This window comes from Dama dama, chromosome 24, assembly GCF_033118175.1.
Source record: "Dama dama isolate Ldn47 chromosome 24, ASM3311817v1, whole genome shotgun sequence".
NCBI lineage: Eukaryota > Metazoa > Chordata > Mammalia > Artiodactyla > Cervidae > Dama > Dama dama.
The window spans coordinates 64288282-64309540 of record NC_083704.1 but is presented as its reverse complement, the minus strand read 5'-3'; the positions used below and the strand labels follow the sequence as shown (position 1 = coordinate 64309540).

The 21259-nt window shown below is 54.2% G+C and overlaps 1 protein-coding gene across 4 annotated transcripts in view; it reads left to right on the top strand.

Annotated features, from left to right (window-relative positions):
* Positions 1–21259, top strand: part of CHCHD6 (coiled-coil-helix-coiled-coil-helix domain containing 6) — a 99343-nt gene that overhangs the window by 54043 nt on the left and 24041 nt on the right. For 3 of the 4 annotated variants that reach the window (XM_061129049.1, XM_061129048.1, XM_061129047.1), the window contains exon 5: positions 21085–21168. The exons of the other annotated variant lie outside the window; for it this stretch is intronic. In XM_061129049.1, the coding sequence (XP_060985032.1) occupies positions 21085–21168 (84 nt within the window). The remainder of the gene's footprint in view (positions 1–21084; positions 21169–21259) is intronic. 4 annotated transcript variants of the gene reach the window in all.

Here is a 21259-nt window from a genome sequence, read left to right as displayed (position 1 = left end):
GTGGGCAAAGGATTGGAGTTTCAGCTTCAACATCAGTCCTTCCAGTGAGCACCCAGGACTGATCTCCTTTAGGATGGACTGGTGGGATCTCCTTGGGGTTCAAGGGACTCTCAAGAGTCTTCTCCAACACCACAGTACAAAAACATCAATTCTTCTACACTCAGCTTTCTTTATAGTCCAACTCTCACATCCATACATGACCACTGGAAAAACCATAGCCTTCACTAGAGAGACCTTTGTTGGCAAAGTAATGTCTCTGCTTTTTAATATGCTACCTAGATTGGTCATAACTTTCCTTCCAAGGAGTAAGCGTCTTTTAATTTCATTGCTGCAATCACCATCTGCAGTGATTTTGGAGCCCAGAAAAATAAAGTCTGACACTGTTTCCACTGTCTCCCCATCTATTTCCCATGAAGTGATGGGACCACATGCCATGATCTTAGTTTTCTGAATGTTGACCTTTAAGCCAACTTTTTCACTCTCCTCTTTCACTTTCATCAAGAGGCTCTTTAGTTCTTCTTCACTTTCTGCCATAAGGGTGGTGTCATCTGCATATCTGAGGTTATTGATATTTCTCCTGGCAATCTTGATTCCAGCTTGTGCTTCTTCCAGCCCAGCGTTTCTCATGATGTACTCTGCATACAAGTTAAATAAGCAGGGTGACAATATACAGCCTTGACGTACTCCTTTTCCTATTTGGAACCAGTCTGTTGTTCCATGTCCAGTTGTAACTGTTACTTCCTGACCTGCATACAGGTTTCTTAAGAGGCAGGTCAGGTGGTCTGGCATGCCCATCTCTTTCAGAATTTTCCACAGTTTATTGTGGTCCACACAGTCGAAGGCTTTGGCATAGTCAATAAAGCAGAAATAGGTGTTTTTCTGGAACTCTCTTGCTTTTTCAGTGATCCAGCGGATATTGGCAATTTGATCTCCGGTTCCTCTGCCTTTTCTAAAACCAGCTTGAACATCTGGAAGTTCATGGTTCATGTATTACTGAAGTCTGGCTTGGAGAATTTTAAGCATCACTTTACTAGCGTGTGAGATGAGTGCAATTGTGCGGTAGTTTGATCATTTTTTAGCATTGCCTTTCTTAGGGAATGGAATGAAAAATGACCTTTTCCAGTTCTGTGGCCACTGCTGAGTTTTCCACATTTGTTGGCATATTGAGTGCAGCACTTTCACAGCATCGTCTTTCAGGATTTGAAATTGCTCAACTGGAATTCCATCACCTCCACTAGTTTTGTTCATAGTGATGCTTTCTAAGGCCCACTTTACTTCACATTCCAGGATGTCTGGCTCTAGGTGAGTGATCATACTATCCTGATTATCTGGGTCGTGATGATCTTTTTGTACAGTTCTTCTGTGTATTCTTGCCACCTCTTCTTAATATCTTCTGCTTCTGTTAGGTCCCTACCATTTCTGTCTTTTATTGAGCCCATCTTTGCCTGAAATGTTCCCTTGGTATCTCTAATTTGCTTGAAGAGATCTCTAGTCTTTCCCATTCTATTGTTTTCCTCTATTTCTTTGCATTGATGCTGAGGAAGGCTTTCTTATCTCTCCTTGCAATTCTTTGTAACTCTGCATTCAAATGGGCATATCTTTCCTTTTCTCCTTTGCTTTTCGTTTCCCTTCTTTTCACAGCTATTTGTAAGGCCTCCTCAGACAGCCATTTTGCTTTTTTGCATTTCTTTTTCTTGGGGATGGTCTTCATTCCTGTCTCCTGTACAATGTCACGTAACTCCATCCATAGTTCATCAGGCACTCTATCAGATCTAGTCCCTTAAATCTATTTCTTACTTCTACTGTATAGTCATAAGGGATTTGATTTAGGTCATACCTGAATGGTCTAGTGGTTTTCTCCACTTTCTTCCATTTCAGGGTTTTATGTACACCTGACCTTCTCCGCGCAGATACGCAGGAGGGGATTGCTGCATCATCTGCTGAGTGTGTGTTTAACACTGTAAGATGTGGTTAGGCTGCTTTCCCAGGTGGCTGTAGCATCTTACGTTCCTGATGGCCATGTATGGGTGATCCTGTCGCCGTATATTCCTCCTGTGCCCGACACTAGCAGTGTTTAAAAGAATAGAACGTCAGTAAATGAGACGTTAGCTGTTCTGGTTGATGCGCACAGGGTTCGCGGTCTGTATGTGCCCTAGTCACTGACGATGCTGCGTATTTCCTCACATGCTCCTTAGCATCTGTAGATACTCTTTGGCAAGGGGTCCGTTCAAGTCTTTTGTCTGTTTCCTAATTGGATGGTTGTTTTTTTCACTGTTCAGTTTACAGAGGCCTCTGCGTGTTGTCCTCTATCAGACACGTGATTTGCGAACGTTTCTCTCATCACTGTCTTTCAGAACAAAGCTTTTAAACTTTGCTAAAGTCCAGCTCATGAGTTTTGTCTTTTGTGGATCATGCTTTTGATGTCATATTTAAGAACTCTTCACCTAACCCTCGGTCATGAAGATGTTTCTCCTGTGTTTTTGTTTAAAAGGTTTATGGTTTTACATTTCAATTTAGATCTGTAATCTGTTTTCAGCTCTTTTTTGCGTAATGAATGAGGTTTAATTTGAGTTTCATTTCTTTGTTCTAACCCTGCTCTGTGGATTCCACAGACCAACTTGCCACAGTCTCCTGGTACCAGCATCATAGCACTTCAAGTGGGATGTGGAAGCCTTACCTCATTTATGTGTGCTTTCCCTCCCCCTTTAATGAAATTACTTAAATGCATGTTGAGAACCACCTCAGTGCTGCAGTTTTTACTCTCTAGTAATCCTTAACACCCGAGAGGAGAAGCACTCCCCTCCTGGTTCAGCTCCACCCCTTTCTTCATCCCTGACGCCCCAGCCTTCGCTCAGCGTCCCCTCCCTGCCTTCCCCACTCCCTTCCCCTCGTCTCTTTCTTTCAACAGTACTTCCTTCCTTGAGACAAACTCCCTCTGACGGAGCGGGTGTGCGGGGACAGGCTCTTCTCTGTCCCCTTCACTGGTCAGGCCTGCTTCTTCACTCAGAAGGTCCTTTGATGCCGGCTTCAGGGTTCATGGCTTCTCTTCTCTCAGCATCTGGGAGACGTGCCACTTCTTCCTGCCCCACGGTCTCTGGTGAGAAGCCCACTGTCGCTTCATTTATTCTCCTGTAGGTAGCATACTGTTTATCTGTGGCTACTTTCAAGATTTTTCTGTGTCTTTAGTCTTCAAAAACTTGGTTGTGATTTGTCTGGGAGTGGATTTCTTCAGGTTCACCCGGTTTCACATTGATTCAGTTTCTTGAGTCTGTAGGGTTTTTTCCACCAACTTTGCCAAGTTTTAAATCATTATTTCTGCAAATATTTCTTTTTGAGTCACACATTTTCTTCTTTTTTTCTGGGACTGTATTTTTGAGTGTGTGTTTTTTCCCCAATTTTCATTCTAAACCATTCTTTTCAAAGTTACAGTTTTAAAATTTTCTCATATAAAGTTTATAACATCCAAACTTTTTCTGAAAGAATAACTTGATGAAGTAATTCCAGCAAAAGTGGTAATAAACCTGATAAAATATAAATGGGCATTAAAATATTAGTGATTCTGTAATAGGCAATGTAAACTTATATAAAATTTGTATACACACACATACATGCACACACATATACATGTGTGTAACCACTTTTCTGCCTTCTGGTGTCACCAGTGAGATCTGACGGCTCGTAATCCGTCCTGCTCTTGTACTTTCCACAGCAGACTTGCTTTAAGCTGGTTGTACTCCCGGTTGGTTTCCCGACTGTAATGTCCTGGAAGAGGGGGTGTCCTGTTCACCTTGGTAAGCCTAGTCTCTATTGCAGTGCTTGGTGAATTAGACATCAGCAAGTGTTTGTCCCATTGGGTTAAAATGTGGAAAACAGACGCGTCAGGAGAGACGCTTCAGCTGATGTGTTGGGTCCTCTGGTCCTACAGTTTTCCAGCTGGAGGTACTCCAGTCTTGTTTGGCTCCGCAGAGGTGTGTGCCTCCTGGGGGCTGAGGGCCAGCCCCCACAGAGGCCATGGCTGTGCGTCCCACCTGGAGTGCACGGTCTGGTGGGCCGTGCACGGGGGTTCCTGCGGCCCAGGAGGACCTCGGAGGGAGCCCGGGTGTGTGGCATCCGAGGCATGTCCCGTCTCACAGGATTGAAGTCTGAGGCAGGAAGGCTTGTGATGCACTTGATGTGTTTCGTGGGACTCAGTCAGTGTCCATTTTTTCTCCTTTTCGTTTCAACTTGTATTTCAGGAGCTGGAGAATTTCTCTCTGGCTGATTCAAGTATCGGGCACCTCAGAGTTGCTTGTCTTGTCAGATTTTTCCAGAGCGGTCGAGCACAGAGGTGGACGGGAGCGGCACGTCCCAGCAGGTGTGGGGGGTGGGGATGCAGGGTGTGGAGGCTTAGTTCTGGCTTGGTTAGGGTGAGGCCTGTGCTTTTCCGGCAGAGGTGGGCTTCGCTGGTTGGCGTCAACCCGTCTGGCAGGTGGAAGAGTTTGGTTCCCTGAGTGGTGAGTGGCCCATGGGTGGGAGGCCCCTGGGCCCACGGCTCTGGGGTGGCAGACGAGGGGCGACTGGCCTCAGCGCCTGCTGTCCTGGGGCCTGGTGGGACCTGGTGCCCGCTCGGGGCCCATGAGCCCCCTCACCAGCCGGACCCGTGAGCGAAAGCCAGGGGTGCTGGGTGCGTGGGAAGCAGTCTTGCTGTTTTCTCTTTGCAGTCTGCTACCTTGGGGGTTTGCCAGATAGATTTTCCTCAGTTCGTTGTTTTTTTTTTTTAATGAAAAGCTTTCCTGGCAGCTGTCGGAATGCCATGTCCAGGGCACTGAGAGTTACCAAAGACGGCCCAGGTGTCCGTCCTGTCAGCGGTCTGTAGTCTCACATCTGTGCCCCCGTGGGCGAGGCAAGGCCGCTCCCCAGGCTGGGGCTTCATGGGCCCCAGTGACTGCGCCTCTTCCCTGCTGGGTCCGGGTCAGCACCACCTGGAGGCTGGGCCGTGCCGAGGCCACTCAGCCAGGCTCAGGCCCGTCCCTGGGCCATTCTCCCTGCCCCTGGCCTCCCCCACTGGCAGACAGCCTAGGGGCCTGGCGCAGGGTCAGAGTGGCTGGACCTGAGGGAGTGGCGGCCGAGGGCGGGGTCCCCATGTGTGGCCCCGGGCGGCCCGGTGCAGGGACCTTCTCCCCTCTGCTCACGTGCATCGTGAGGCCCTCTGTCCGGGGGGGTCAGGGATGAGCTGCCCTCCTGCTCTGAGGACAGGCACCCTGGAGCTTGACGCTAGCCCCCCTCCTGCTCCGGGCTCTGCTGAGGGAGCGTGTTCCCAGAGACCCACTGGTCTCGCAGAGTGACCAGTGCCTTGACCCCACAGCCTGACCTTCATCACGTTCCTTAGCTGCGCTGGCTGCGCCTCTACCCGGCGTGTGTTTTCTAGGAGGAAATAAATGGAGGCGCAGGAAGTGGTAGCCTGTCTATGCGGCCGGTGAGTTCAGAGACCAGTCACCATGGCAACCTGGTGGCCTTCACACCTCCGCGGTTAGGAGGACGGCCTCTCCCGCCGCCCACGTGACAGCTCGCTGTGGCTGCCTGAGCCTGGGCCGCAGCCTGGAGCCCCACTGGCTGGGGCGGGGGGTGCAGATGCAGCCTGGACGGCACCCTGCCTCTCTGGGTCTGAGCCCGCTCTCTGGGATAGCACCCTGCCCCCTGTCCCCCGGGTCTGAGCCCGCTCTCTCAGATGGCACACCCCGTCCCCCGGGTCTGAGCCCACTGTCCGGGACGGCGCCCCCGTCCCCTGGGTCTGAGCTCACTCTCCGGGACGGCACCCCCCGACCCCCGGGTCTGAACCTGCTCTCTGGGACGGCGCCTCCTGGCCCCTGGGTCTGAGCCCACTCTCTGGGACGGCACCCCGTGCCTCCCTGGGTCTGAACCTGCTCTCCGGGATGGCACCCCCCGGCCCCCGGGTCTGAGCTCACTCTCCGGGACAGCACCCCCCCCGCCACCGGTTCCCCGGGTCTGAGCCCGATCTCCGGGATGGCGCGCCCCGGCCCCCGGGGTCTGAGCCCACTTTCCGGGACGGCGCCTGGGTCTGAGCCCGCTCTCCGGGACGGCGCCTGGGTCTGAGGCCGCTCTCCGGGATGGCCTGGTGTCGCCCGTGGGCCTGGGGAGGCCACAGCGCAGACCGTGCTGCTGGCCGTTGGGGCTGTGTCTGCTCCAGGGCCTCTGGGGAGGCGGGGCAGGCACACGGATGGGGTTTTAAGGTTGGGTCTGGCAGGTCAGCTTGCAGCTGCTGGTGTGGTCCAGGCAGCTCCGGCGTGTGTCCCCATATCTGTTTCCACTGGCTCTGCCCTTCCTGCAGGGCCGGCCTGTCCTCTGAGCCCCTCAGCACATCATAACGGGAGTGGGGCTGCAGGCTCTTCCCAGAGCACCTGCAGACCAGCTGGGTTCCGGGTCCTGGACGCCTGATCCCTCGTCCGAGGGCGGAGGTGGCTCTCCTGTCCCCCAGGCTCTGCACCTTGTGGGGAGGTTTCAGCAGGTGGCAGGGCTGGAGCGGCGCGGCCGGGAGCAGGACACCCTCAGCTGCAGGGCCTTCCCGAGACAAGGCCACGTGGGTGGGGCTGTGACAAGTCGCCCGCCCTGTGGTTGCAGGTGGCAGCACTGACCATGCCGTCCAGTCTGTGCTCCTCAGCCCTCACTGCTGAGTGGCCTGAAGTGACGGTGGCCGCCTCTGACCGAGGCCTCTGGGGTGTCTGCATCACAGGGGTGCCTGTGTGTGTGTGAGAGTGCCTGCCGGTGGGTGTGTGCCCGTGGCCCCAGAGCCCCACGCAGGGAGCCCCAGAGCGCAGCTTAGGCCCTTCCGTGGCCGTGCCCCCGGGGCTGCGGGCCTGGCTCCGACCCTGATTCTGGAGGGGCTCCCCGCCGAGCGGAGGCACCTGCCTGGTCTGCTCCTGGGCTTCCTCTGTCATGGCAGGCTGTGTGGCTCAGGGGAAGGAGCCAGCTTGGAAGCCGGCCTGGGTTCTGATTGCGGCCCTGCCCCTTGCCAGCTGTGTTGTTGGGGTGGCAGGCACCTGGGAGGCCCTGCGGTCCTGGTTCCACCAGGACCCCTTCTCTAGGGAGCAGCCCTCCCTCTGCCGGAGGCTCTTATTCTATGAGCCGGCCACCTTCTTAGCTGGCCAAGGGCTTTAAATGTGTGTACACTGTGTTCATGTAAGTGTATGTTTTACTGCAGTCTAGAAAGGGCTGTGAGGATCCGCCCGGCACAGGGCTCTCCCCAGCCGTGAGCACGCCTGGCTGAAGACCTGGGGCGGCTGTGCATCACGAGAGCCCCTTGGCCCCGCCTGGCGAGCGGTCTCCGCAGAGGACACGGGCACCCTCCCGCCCCGGGCCTCTCTCCCCACGCGCCGTGCTCCCCGCGCTCTCCCTGTTGCGGCAGGTGTCCTTGTCTGCAGGGACCGCTGCTCACGGCCAGGCCACGTGTGGACACTGAGATGTTTCCGGTTTGGGCCCCGAATGGGCGACGCAGGGACAAGTGCTCCCTGCCCGTGCTCTGTGGCTGTGAGTGCTGGTTCCCGGTGCTCTTCCTGGAGGGGGACTGCCGCTCAGTCCTTTTAAGGGCTTGCATGGATTTCCAGTCCCTCCAATAGCCTGTGAGCGCCTGGGCTCCGATCCTTACCCCCCTTTCTTTTTTTTTAAGTCCTTTATTTTATTCTGGAAAGCACATATGCACATGGTTCAGACACAGAACATTAACCTGGAAGTGAATGCTGGGACCAATCAGCTGCTGACCATCGTGAACCGACTCACCCCCTTCCCTAGTGTCAGATGCCGTCATTGGGACTCTTCTGGTGGAGAAGCGCAGTTGTGGTCTGCATTTACTGATGCTTATGGAGGTTGAGTACCGTTTCAGATGTTTATTGGCCATTTAAATAGCCTCTGCTGTGAGATGTCAGTTCAAATCTTTTACCTATTTAGAAAAAAATTGAGTTGTCTTTTCCTATTAGTTTGTAAGCGTTCTTTATACGTTTTGAATCCAGCCTTTGTTGAAGGTACACAGCATGCCTCTCCTCTCCCAGTCTGGGGCCTGCCTCCTTTCTCTCAGAGTAATCTCTTTTGTTAAGTCCCATTTGTTAGATTTTTCTTCTGCATTTATTTCTTTTTGTTTTCTGTCTAGAACATCTTTGCTTATATTGGGTCATGAAGATATTTTTCATTTTTTTTTTCTTCTAGAAGCACTTAAAAAATGTCAGCTTATTATAGGTATAATTCACATAAAATTCACCCTTTTAAGGCATGCAGGTTATTGTTCTCAGCATACAGTATTCATAGAATTTGGAAGTAATCATTACTGATTCTAGAACATTTTGCACCATCCCCCCAAACCATTAACATTAGTAATAACACCCTGTTCCCCCAACCCCCATCCCTAGAAACCATTGATCTACTTTCTGTATCTGTGGGTTTACCTGCTCCGGACATGTCATGTAGATAGACTCGTGTCATATGTGGTCTTACTCTGGCTACTTAAGCCGAGCGTAATATATTCAAGGTTCACCTATATTGCGGCATGTACTGGTGTTTCACTCCTTTTTATGGCCAAGTGGTATTCCACTGTGTGGAGAAACCGCAGTTTATTTCTCTGCTCATCAGCTGATGATATTCGGATTGTTTCCACAGCCTGGTTATCCTGGATAATGCTTATAAAAATATTCATAAGTGGGTTCTTGTTGGACACAGGTTTTTGGTGACTCTTACCTTTCTCCTCTTGGGGCTCTACCAGACTGTTCCTCAGAGAGGCTCCCTGTTTCAGCTCCTCTCCAGCGTGTGGGTCTGGCTTTGCTGTATCCTGGTCGACCCTTGTTACTGTATGAAATCTTGACTGTACCTGCTCTGGTGGGTGTGAGTGGCAGTTCTTTGTATTTCATGTCCTTATTGGCCATTTGTATATGTTCTTTGAAGGAAATGGCAACCCACTCCAGTATTCTTGCCTGGAAAATCCCATGGATAGAAGAGCCTGTAGGCTACAGTCCATGGGGTTGCAAAAAATCGGACAGGACTGAGCGACTTCACTTTCACTTTCACTTTGAAGAAAAGTTTACTCAGATCGTTTGCCCTTTTTATATTTGAGTTGTAAGAGTTCTTTCTGTGTTCTGCGTACAAGTCCCTTATGAAATAATAATTTGCAGATGTCTCCACACATTCTGTGCCTATCTTTTCACTTTCTTGGTGATGTCCTTAGAAACTAAAAGGTTTTAAATTCTGATGAAGCTCAACCAATCTGTTTTTTCCTTTGATTGTTTGTTGTTTTGGTGTCATATCTGAGGAGGATCTGTTGCCAAATTAAAAGACATGAAGCTGTACCCTTATATTTTCTTCTAAGAGTATTAAAGTTTTAACTCTTAAATTTAGGTCTTTGGTCCATTTTAGGTTTTTCTGTGTGGTGTGAGGTAGGAGTCCAGCTCCCTTCTTTTGCTCATGGATGTCCTATTGTGTTGGCGTCACCCTGTCCCTCTGGAGGACTGTTGACTTCTGTATCGTGTGAACTTGGCACCCTTGTTGAAATCAGCTGACTGTAAAGATAAGCCTTTATTTCTGGGCTCTGAATTCCTCTCATTGGTTTATATGCCCTCATATCACCACCACACTGTCTTACCACTGAGCTTGTGGAGAGTACTGAAGTCAAGAGATGTGAATCCTCTGACTTTTTTCTTCCTCTTTTGACTCTGGGATTCCTTGAGATTCTATGTGAATTTTAGGGTGTATTTTTATGTTTCTACAGGAGAAAAAAGGCAGATGAGATTTTGATAGGGATTCTACTGATGGCCGCGTTTCAACTTTTAAAAATCTTTCTCATTAGGTCTCTAATCTAGCATGAACTAAAGTTTATAAAAGGTGCAGGTAGGGGTACCTTTATTCGAAAGCTTGTTCTTCCCTCCTGGATTGCAGGAGGACCTCTGTCATTCAACAGCTGACTGGGCCACGGCTGTTTCCAGACTCTGTTCCGTTCAGTCACTTTCTTTCCTTGGGTCAGTGGCGCCCTTGTTGTTGTAGCTGTACGGTAGGTCTGACCACCTTGTACGTTAGATCCAGCTTTGTTGTTTTCAAGACTGTTTGACTCTCTAGGTTCTGTGCATTTCTGTATCAATCTGAGCATCGGTTTGTCAGGTTAACATCTGTAGATGAATTTGGAGAGAGTTGCAGTCAGAACATCCTCGAGTCTTCAGTCTCTCTCCCCTCTCTTCCTCTCTCTCACCCTACCTATGTGTCTAGGCCTTCTCAAAAACGTTTCATAGATTTCTGTGCAGTAATATCAGATCTTTTTTGTTAGATTTATATTTCAAAATTACTGGGTATTTTATATTTTTGGATGCTAATGAAAATGCTATTGCTTTTCATTTCGTTTATTTTTTTAGTTTATTACTAATATATAGAAATATGATTAATTCTTGTATATTGACCTTGTATCCTGTGACTGATGAACTCACTTATTATTGTATTATTATTAGCTTCTCTGCTGTACTGTAGTTTCCTTAGGTTTTCCTACGTACAGTCATGCCATCTGAGTGTCACGGCAGTTTTACTTTCTCCTTTCAAGTTCCAGGATGGGAATTATTAAAGTTTTCATTTACTTTCTTGCCTTGTTGTACTGGCTGGACCCCCAGTACAATTGAGAATAAAAATGGTTACCGTCATTGTCTGGGTAGCATTCTCTTGGCTGTGGAGGTGGGGGGGAGCCAGAGTCTCACCGTCAAGTCTGGTGCGAGGGCAGGTCTCCTGGGCGCTCTTTGCCGCGTCTCTGGGCCAGGTCGCAGCCCTGCGCCTGAGTGTGTGTGGAGCTCCGCCAGTCGCTTCTCTGAGCCTGCTCTGCCCGCGTGGCCCCCCTTTACTCCACTGACGTGCTGAGTCGCACCTCATGGCTCTAGGGCGAGACTCCCGAGGGCCGTTCGGGTGGGGCAGCCTCTGTCCTTGCTGCCTGGCTGAGCTTCTGCTCCCGCCCTGGGCCCTTCTAGGGGGTCTCTAACGTCTCGTGCACAGCGTGTCGGGGTGGCCAGTCCCCGAGGAGTAGTTCCACCGCGTGGGCTGTGGGTGCCCTGTGTCCCCGGACGCCAGGGGTTCTGGCAGCGGGTGGGACTGGCAGGGCCCTCTGCCACTCCTGGAGTTCTGCCCAGAAAGGCCTGCGGGCAGCCTCAGCCAGGCCCCGTGATTGCTCCCCTCTGAGCTGAGCCTCTGCCTCCGTCCCTCCCGGGACCCTCTGACCCACACACCTGGAGGCCGTGCTGGGCACTTGCTGCCCCTCACAGCCCCCGGGAGACGCATCCTCCCTGCCTTCAGCCTCTGCTCAGAGAGGCCCATCAGGGACACACCCCGGGCCTGCCTCCTCGCCTCTCGGGTGAGCTGGACGTTGGCCACGGGATCCCCCTCGTCTTGGCCGCCAGCTTCCAGCTCCAGCAGAGATTGGCCTTCAGGGGGGCAATCCTGAATGTCCGTGTCCCTGCCTGAAACGCTCTGCTTCCCATCGCTGAGGCCCCCCCGCCCCTATGGCATCAGGCTTCCCCCGCTGCCCCTCTGCGGGGCAGACGGGCAGGGTGACTGCAGGCCTCGGGCTCCTGGAGTTGCTCTGTCCCCAGCGGTGTGCTGGTTTGTTCCCTCTTCTTCCTGGGTCCCTAGGAACAGGATGCAAGTGACCCGCACTGGCAGCCTGACCTGGTGGGGGGCTGGTGTGGGAACAGGTGACCCCAACTGCCACAGGCCAGGGAGAGGAGGACGGGCCCCACAGGGCAGGCCTGGCCGGCGCAGTCAGCGTGCTGGGACTCTGGCTTCAGGGTCATCCCTGTGGGTGGAGCAGCTCATAGACTCTGCCCTCAGGAGTGCTCCCTGGGGCCCAGGGTAGTCCCCACATGGGGAGCCGGGGAGTGAAGGGAGGCGGCAGTGTCCACGGCTCACACGCCACACACAGTTGGCTCTCAGCAGGGTGACAGCCCGTGATCACTCCCAGGGCAGGGAGCTCCCCCGGGAGTCGGGGCGTGTGTTGCAGGTGCTGTGGCCGGATCTGCCCCCGTCAGGACAGGGTGCCTCCTGTTGGCCCGGGTTGGTGACCCCTTCTGTGGGTGGGAAGGTCTGCACTGCTCGAGATGGGTGTCAGCGTGTTTGCTCCGAGCAGCAGCAGCCTTAAGTGACCGAGGCCCAGCCTGCTGTGGCTCTCTGACCCGGGCCCTGAGGAGCAGCGGGGGGTCGTGAGCATGGCCCCCGTGTGTGCACGGGGCAGTCCCGGGGAGGGGCAAGTGGGTTAGCTCCCTGGAGACTCTTGAAGGCTGTGGCTTTATGTGGGGGCCTGAGCTGGGCTTCTGCTCACGTGAGCGTGTCAGTTCAGTTCCGAGGGCATGTGGTCGATGCCCGTCCAGCAAGTGCCCTGCTGGACGGACAGGGGGACTTGGGCTCCCCGTGCGAAGCGTGGATGTTTGCAGGGGGATCGACAGATGAGGGAATGCAGCAATACTTGGGAGTCAGTGCGCTGGGTGTCCAGGGGGTGATTGGGGGGGGGGTCTGGTTGGCCTCAAGGGAAGGAGTGATGACAGCCAGTCCTAACGTGGCCGTGATACCCATCCTCCTGCTGGGAGCAGGGCAGCCGGGAGGCAGGCCGGCCCGGGGTCCAGGGCCTGAGCCAGGTGTCCGCCACACAGGGGGCACAGCACACCCTTGCCCCCACCCTCCAGGGTGGGCGTTTCCCAGGGCCAGAGGGTCCAGGAAGGCAGCACCTCAGAGAGTCCACCCAGCTGGCCGGCCGGGCGCAGGGGAAGAGGTGTCCTGTTGGAGGAGCAGAGCCTGGAGCCCAGCCTGCCGGGGGGCGGGGGGGGGGGGCGGCGTGCTCAGGAGTGGGGGTCCTTCGGTGCCACAGCCATCACCCGCCGGGGGCCCAGGGTTCTGAGCAGACACCCGCACGCCCCACACCTTCCCTGTCCTCAGCGGCCAGCAGAGCAGCCTCCATCCCGCACCCCCGAGGCCCCTGCCAGTGCCGGGGCCGCTGTTCCGAGTCCCCACACCCTGTGGTCACGCCTATCATGGGGCCGATGGGGCGGGGACGGCGCTGCCCAGAGCCCTTGTCTCTCTGGGGCCTCCGGACAGGCACCGGCTCAGGGTGTGACCAGGGCCCTGCCATCCGTCCAGCGTGTCCTCTCCCCTCTGAGGGCCTCTCGGCTCACGTCAGGCAGGCAGGTGCTCGGGGAGCCTCTGCAGGGGCTGGGCAGGGGGGTGGGCCCCTCGCGCAGCGGCCGGCTCTGCCTGGCACCTGTGTCCTCGGTCCACGGCCCGGTTCCGTGCGAGGGCCCTGGCCCAGGCACGGGCTGTGTGAGCCGGTCTCTGAGCTCTGGCCGCTGCAGCCTGAGGAGCTGCGGGCGGCACCATCCCGCCCCGCCTCCCCAGCTTGCCCATCTGCCGACACCAGGGCAGCGCTGCCCTGCTGCCGCCCCGGGCAAGAGGGTGGGGTTATTCTCTGGCGTTCCTTTATGAGAGGTGTGCAGCTGAAGGCCGCGGGGTTTCCTCTGTGAGGCTCCGGGCTGCCCTTGTGCAGAGGCAGCTCTTGCAGCCGCTGCAGATGCCGTGCGCCTGACAAGAGGGATCAGGCCGTCCTCCTGGGCAGCAGCCTTCTGGGTCGGCTTCTATGAGCTGGGTTTAAAGCACGAATCACTCAGATCATATCATGCTCCTGCTCAGAGCTCTGGGCTGGCTCGGATTGGCACATCTGGCCCCCCTCCACCTTCCTGCTCCCCGGGCCGAGTCCGCAGCATGTTCCCAGGGAGGCTTCTGCCTCCCTGGTGTGGCCCTGGGGGCCGGGGAGAGTCCGTGACAGTGGCGTCTCAGCTCTGTGCGTCCTTGCTGGGTGGCTCTGGGAGAGTGTATCGCTCTGTACCTCGGTTTGCTTGTCTGTTGAGTGGGTTCACTTGCCCCCCCCACCCCCCCTTCACCAGACGGTTGGGTGGATTGAAGAAGCGCTGAGCTGCTGTCCGTTGACTTTATACAGGGCCAGTGCTTTGTGCTGCCTCAGCCCTGTCGCTGAAGAGTCACCTCTGATCCCCGTTTCTGTTGTAACTGAAGTTGTACCTTACACCCCATGTCTGGGTGCTGCTGAGAGGCAGTGAAGGTGCAGAGTGTGGGGCTGGTGGGTCAGATGCAGGGTCGCGCAGGGGAGCTAGCCTGCAGTTCCCGGGCTGGTTCTGCTCTTACTCTGCCGGGGCGGAGCCTGTGTGCCCTGCAGGTGCCCTCCTGGCTCACTTCTGTCAGTGTTTTCAGAGAGTTAGTCTCTGACTCGGAGAAGGCATGGCACCCACTCCAGTCCTCTTGCCTGGAGAATCCCATGGACGGAGGAGCCTGGTGGGCTGCAGTCATGGGGCTGCTAAGAGTCAGACACGACTGAGCGACTTCACTTTCGCTTTCACTTTCATGTATTGGAAAAGGAAGTGGCAACCCACTCCAGTGTTCTTGCCTGGAGAATCCCAGAGACGGGGGAGCCTGGTGGGCTGCCGTCTATGGGGTCGCACAGAGTCGGACACGACTGAAGCGACTTAGCAGCAGCAGCAGCAGCAGCGGCAGCCTCTGACTATGACTATGGGTTTGTCCACGTTCTTTGGTCTGTCAGATCTGTTTTATGTATTTCGGGTTTCTGTTATTTGGTGCACTGTTGTTGTTCAGCCACTCAGGCGTGTCCGACTCTTTGCGACCCCATGGACTGCAGCACGTCAGGCCTCCCTGTCCATTACCAACTCCCGGAGCTTACCCAAACTCATGTCCATCAAGTCAGTGATGCCGTCCAACTGTCTCATCCTCTGTCGTCCCCTTCTCCTCCTGCCTTCAGTCTTTCCCAGCATCAGGGTCTTTTCCAAGGAGTCAGTTCTTCTGACTCCAAAGTATTAGATTTTCAGCTTCAGCATCAGTCCTTCCAATGAATATTCAGGATTGATTTCCTTTAGGATTGACTGGTTTGATCTCCTTGCAGTCCAAGAGTCTTCACCATTTTTCGGCGCTTAGCCTTCTTTATGATCCAACTCTTACATCCATATATGACTACTGGAAAAAACGGTTAGGTGTGTACACATTTATAATTGTTTCTCTTCTTGCGTAACTGTCTCTTTTATGACTGTGAACTTGCCTTCTTTATATCATGTGTGGTAATGTCTCTTGTATTGAATTCTCCTTTATCTGATATTAATACAGCTTCACCAGCCTCCTTATACTTAGTCTGCCCTCTGTATCCTTTTCCCATCTCTAAAAACCTTTTTGCATCATTTTTATGAATCACGTATAGCTGGAGCTCTGCCTTTGCGTGGGGGTGTGTCGTGAGCAGAATAATGGCCCACACAGATGTCTGCACCCTGACCCCCGGGCCTGTGATAATGTCCTCTCTCCTGGTGAACGGGGCTCTGCAGTGTGACTGGCTTAAGAGTATGTGACAGGGAGAGGACCCTGTATTACCCTGGGGAGCCCAGTGTCCTCATCAGGAAGGAGGGAGACAGGAGAGGCAGAGAAGGAGGCGTGATGCCATCTCAGAGGTCCGGGCACCGTGAGGCCAGGAGTCAAGAAGCAGAGGCGACCGCTGGGTGCCGGGAAAGGTGAGGAAACAGTCTTCTCCAGAGCTGCCAGGAGGAAGCAGCCCTGCTGACACCACAGTTTTAGCTGAATGAGACCCCCGAACCTTCTGCCCTCCAGAACTGTACGAGAATCAATCTGTATTGTTTTAAGCCACTGAGGTTTTGGTAAATTCTTGAAATAGCAATAGGAAGCTCACAGGGTAAGTCTGTTTGGTGTGATCCTTGGTGTGCGTGCCTTTAAACCCACCATTTGGTACTTGCTTGCTTTGTTTCGTCTGCCCTTTGTTCCTCTGTTGCTGCTTCCTTGTAGATTTTTTCGAGGGAGAGGGTGGAGATGAATCAGTATATTTTAGAATTTCGTTTTATCTTCTCTACTGATTTTTTATTTGTGCCTTTTTTGGTTACATTTTTAGTAGTTATTCTCAAAATTACTTTTTAAAAAAAGACTGTGACAATCTATGCTCAAAAAATGTTCAGTTACTTCAGGAATTATTTAAGAACTTCACAGAAGCACCCTGCCTGGGATTTTTCTGAGCTTCTCAGATCTATTTGTGGCCTTTAATTAATTTTGGAAAATTCTTGGCCTTTATCTCTTCATCTTTTTGCCTGTCTTTCTCTTCTCCTACTGGGACTTCGATAAACGTGTGCTCTGTCGTTTGGTACTGCCCTGCAGATCTTGGAGGCCCTGTTTCATTCTGTTTTTCATGCTTTGTCTGTTTGTGTTCAATCTGAATAATTTCTAATGACTCATTTCCATGTTCATGGGTTCTTTGCTCTGTCCACAGTCTGCTAATGAACCACGATCTCCCGCATTTCCCTTTTGTTCTGTTCTATAGTTTGGGTGGTGTCAGTGATGGTGGAGGAGGGGCCTCTGAAGACCCTCTCTTCCATAAAAGCAATGAAGATGCTCAGAGCCTTTTTTTTTTCAGAACTGAAAATTGACCAAAGGCTTGTAGCCATCCAGAAGGTCAGGAAAAAATGGTGAATCTCAGTAAGGACAGCGAGGCTTGTGGCATTTCAAAATGTCCTATTCCCATCCTCCTCTCCCCAACTAAGCAGTGACCTTGAAAACCAGCACACACGTTCATGGTGAAGCCCAGCAGCCTGGGCAGAAGAGGACGGTGTGGGTGTGTTAGTCCCTCCATCGTGTCTGAGTCTTTGTGACCCCCCGGCCTGTAGCCCGCTGGACTCCTGTCCATGGAATTCTCCAGGCAGGAATACTGATGTGGGCAGCCATCCCATTCTCCGGGCGACCTCTCCGACCCAGGGATTGAACCCGGGTCTCCTGCGTTGCAGGCGGATTCTCTGCTATCTGAGCCACTGCTGCTGCTGCTAAGGCACTTCAGTCGTGTCCGACTCTGTGCGACCCCGTCCCTGGGATTCTCCAGGCAAGAACACTGGAGTGGGCTGCCATTTCCTTCTCCAATCTGAGCCACTAGGGAAGCCCAAAACGGACTGGGAAAGGACTGGAGTCCTTCAAAGCCCCATCCCCAGAGGTCAGCATCCTTTTTCCTGCTTGGGGGTTTCCTGGAGGACCCCACTCACAAGGCTAGCCTTATTGGCTGTTACTCAGGTTGCCCAGTGGAAGCAGCCTTTCCCCTGGGGGTGTTTGCTGTGAACCATCAGAGCCCATTGTTGAACACTGTGGCTGCCTGACAGGTGGGGGAGAGTTTGGTGCAAACAGTGGGGTAACCCAAATGCTCAGGAAGACAGGCTAGAGAAAGGAGGGACGTAGGAGGCTCTGAAAAGTTGCTGACGTTTTCCTGGGAAGCTGGAGGCCTCCCACGCTGGGTCAGGCAGCCCTCGGGGAGACCTCAGGGCTTGCACACTCAGACACGCCACGCCAGATGGTCAGAGGCTGTGGTCAGAGACAGGGTCTTGGGCCAGCAGGGGCTGTTGGCCTCGGCGAGGGGGTGAGGGGGGTGCCTGCCTCCCCATGGGACGTCTCCACCGCTTCCCCTGTGGTGCCCACCCTTTCCTGCTGGATTCTCCGGCGTGTTAATCATAGTTATTTTAAAGTCCCTCTGCGTTAACTTCAGCATCCGGACCATTGTCGCAGCTGGCTTTGTTGAGTGTTTCCTCTTGTGGTACATCTTTATTGTTTTGTGTGTTTAAATTTTTGATTGAATGCCGAACCTTTTGCGTAAACAAATCAAAACAGTGGGCCCCACACTATGTATTTATCTCAGTGAAGGGTTTTCTTTTGTTCTGTGAGATCCTCGGTGTGGGGGACTGGGTCTCTGATAAGTGGCATATAGTAGGGTTTCCTTTTTCTTTTCTTTTATCCAAAGTGGAATTTTTTTCTTTAAGGGTAAGATTATTTGGTTTGCAGTTTATATTAATTGTTGACAGATAACAAGTCACACGTTGAGTGGTTTTAAGCAGTGACCACGTGACAGCGCAGTGACCACGTGTGACGGTGCAGTGACCACGTGTGATGCTGCAGTGACCACGTATGACGGCGCAGTGACCATGTGTGACCGCGCAGTGACCACGTGTGACAGTGCAGTGACCACGTGTGATGGCACAGTGACCACGTGTGACCACAAAGTGACCATGTGTGACCGCACAGTGACCACGTGTGATGGCGCAGTGACCACGTGTGGCGCTGCAGTGACCACGTGTGACGGTGCAGTGACCACGTGTGACTGTGCAGTGGCCGTGGGGCTGCACTGGTCATGGCTCGGCCCCTGCCCTGGCCTCTTGCGGCCGTAGTCTTGTTCCAAGCCCGCCAGGCTGTTGGGCTGAGGCTCCTCAGCTCCGCGCTGTGGGATCATCCCCAGAAGGCAGCTCGTGACCCCAGGTGGGTGGGCTCCATGTTTGTGGGTGAGTGGGGGGCGCTGGACCGGGACCACGGCTGCAGCCTCCCTGGAGCCTGCCGCCTCTCGCCCAGCCACCGCTATGTGTCAGGGTTTAGGGGTCATTCCGGGGCCAAGTGCAGGGCCCAGGACCCTGGGGACCCTCTCAGAGGCCGCGATCCCTGATTCTTGCAACCTTGTATGGGCTCTTCTCTTCTTCCCTCTCCTCCCCTCCTCTCCTCCAGCCCCCACACCTGCCCCCCATCTGCTCAGACCCCCTGCCCCGTCCTCCTCTGCTGCCGCCCCCCAGCGCCCCCATCCTGGGCAGACACGGGGCCCTGGGCTCAGCTCTGTGCTCTGCCCGTCTCCCAGCCCCTCCATCACGGTGTCCTGGGGAGCTCATCTCTCTGCTGAGCCCCTGTTTCCTCATTTCCTCTACTGCCCTCAGCTTGGGGCTTGTCTTAGACATTTGGCTCCTTGTTTTGAAGGAATTTTAATTTATAATATTTGCCTGTGTGGGGGCTTGCCTGTTTCATTAATTCTTCTTTTTTAATGAGAAGTTCATTTACCTTTTTAAACACCTTAAACTTACATGTTTAAATTCCTTTATCAACTGGAAATTTGAACAGTGGGTGAATATTTGATAATGCTAAGTAATTCTTTCTTTTTTTTTTTGTGGTATGCAATGCTGCTGGTTCTGTTTAGGAAAACAGAAGTCCTTATTTGTTAGAGAAATACTAAAGTGTGTGAATGTGGGGTGATCTGCTGTAGGGACCTGGGGGACAGAGGGTGGACACCAGAGACAAAGCAGAATTTCCCCTCGTTTATCATCCGATGCTTAGTGATGACTGTCTGGCCTTTTAAAAGTTATACATTTATATTATTCAATATATGTTAATATTATTGTATTATCTGGGTTTATTTAGCATTATTTCAATACAGTAACACATTTTTACATAATAAAAAGTTTTTAGAAGTCCCGTATCAGTGTCCTGTCACGTGAATCTGCAGTGACTGCTGGTTTGCTGACAGCCTTTCTGACCTTACACTTCCTCATGTGTTTGGAGTTTGGTTTGCAGGCTTGTTTTGAGTTGAAGGTTTGACTGTGGCCTTTCTTTGTTTCTCTGTTTTCTTGTCTCGTTGCTGAGCATGTTCATGGTGGCCTACACCTGCCCTGGTACAGGCCCGTCCCGCGCTGCCCAGGTATGGCCTGGGGTTCACGGGCCTGGAGCCTGGGCATCTGGGCTGAAGGCAAGTCCCAGCAGACTGAGAACCACAGCCTAACGTGGGATCCTCAGGATTTTCACTGCAGCTTCTTGTTCTGGGGGAGCCCTGGGCTCTGGGGGTGAAGCTGGCCCCCTGCCCAGCCCTGCCCAGACCTGTGGCTTCAGCCTCACCAGCCTGTGCGCCTGTCTGCTCTGTTGGACATTCATATCTTGTCTGTGAGCATGGCCTGGCCCCTGTGGTTGTCTCCTCCGCGTGTTTGGAGCAGAGCAGGTGCATGAGTGTGCTCACCTGCTCCCTTGACCGCATCACGCATCATCCCCGCCCTTCCCTCCCCCTTGAGGGACCGTGACCTGTGAGCAGGCCTGCACAGTGGTGACGCTCTACTTCCATGGTGGGCAGAGCGTGCTTTATTCAGTGCTTTTTCCCAGAAGACAGTTGTGAAGCGTCCTTAGGGAGATGGCCACTACCCTGCGAGCCCCTGGCCACTGCAGTCGCCTGTTTTCTGTCCGCTGGGATCTGAGCCTCACGAGGCCAGCACCTCCACCCGCCCCTGCCTGGGGCCCCGCCCTCCCCGGACCCCGCCCCCTCACTGGGGCCCCACCCCGAACCCCGCCCCCCTGCTGCTTCTCAGGCCTGCGTGTCACATGGCAGCACCGCTCACGTTCAGCTGTGACCTGGGGCCTCCGCGAGCCCGCTGTGGACTCTGTCGAGGACTCTGTCCTCCAAGCCTGGTCCCCGTTTGGCCGCTGGTTTGGGTGCCGTCGCCTGCTCTTTCTGCAGCCCTTGCGCCAGGCCTGGCCTCGGGGTTCTCAGGCGGAGGCAGGCTGGAGTCCCTGACCTGGGAGGGCCCAAGGGCTACGGGGACACAGCCTCCCTGCGAGGAGCAGGACGCAAGTACCTGCCCCGCCCGACGTGGCGTCCCTGTGCCGAATTCTGCCCGGGGTCGGGGGGCTGTTGAGAGTCCCCCGGCTGGGTGAGGGTCGGGAGGGGCTGGCTGGGTAGCTAGGCCTCAGCCTGCCGTGACCCCGGGAGGCCCTCGGCCTTGTGCACCAGCCATTCTCTTTGCTCCGTCAGGAGGCTGAGGGCAGCTGCCCCCCAGACCTGGGACGCTGGGTTCCCACGCTGCTCCCTTCAGATCCCTGGCCCCAGACGCAGATGCTCAGCAGGAGGAGGACATCGGGCGTGATTTGGTGGCACGTGTGTGCGGTGCTTCCATGCTGTGAGCCTGGGAGCCTTGCAGCTCCCATCCAGGCCCCATCTGCCCAGACTCGATCCCTGCTCCCCCGGCCCCCCGCCCTCTGTGGCTCTGAGCTTCAGGGCTGCACTGAAGCCCCTCTGTCTGTGCGTCATCTTGGGGTCTGGTCCCCCTCCTGCACCTGGCCGATGCGGGGAACACACTTGCCCGCGTCTGTGCCACAGGGCCCTCCCTGGGTGGCAGGTGGTGGCCTGGTTCCATGTGGGCTTCAGCTCCTAAGTCGCCAACAGCTGACTGGATTCTGCTCTCCCCGCAGGCCAGGGAGCTGGAGAGCCAGGAGGCAGAGCTGAGACGCCGCGACGCCTTCTGCAAGGAGCAGCTGGGGCGCCTGGAGAGGCAGGTGGGTCCTGGGAGTCCAGGGAACTCGCCCCTGCGGTCTGCTCTGGGAGGAGGCCTCGCGTGCAGTAGCCTCGTGGTTGCTGATTCTCTGG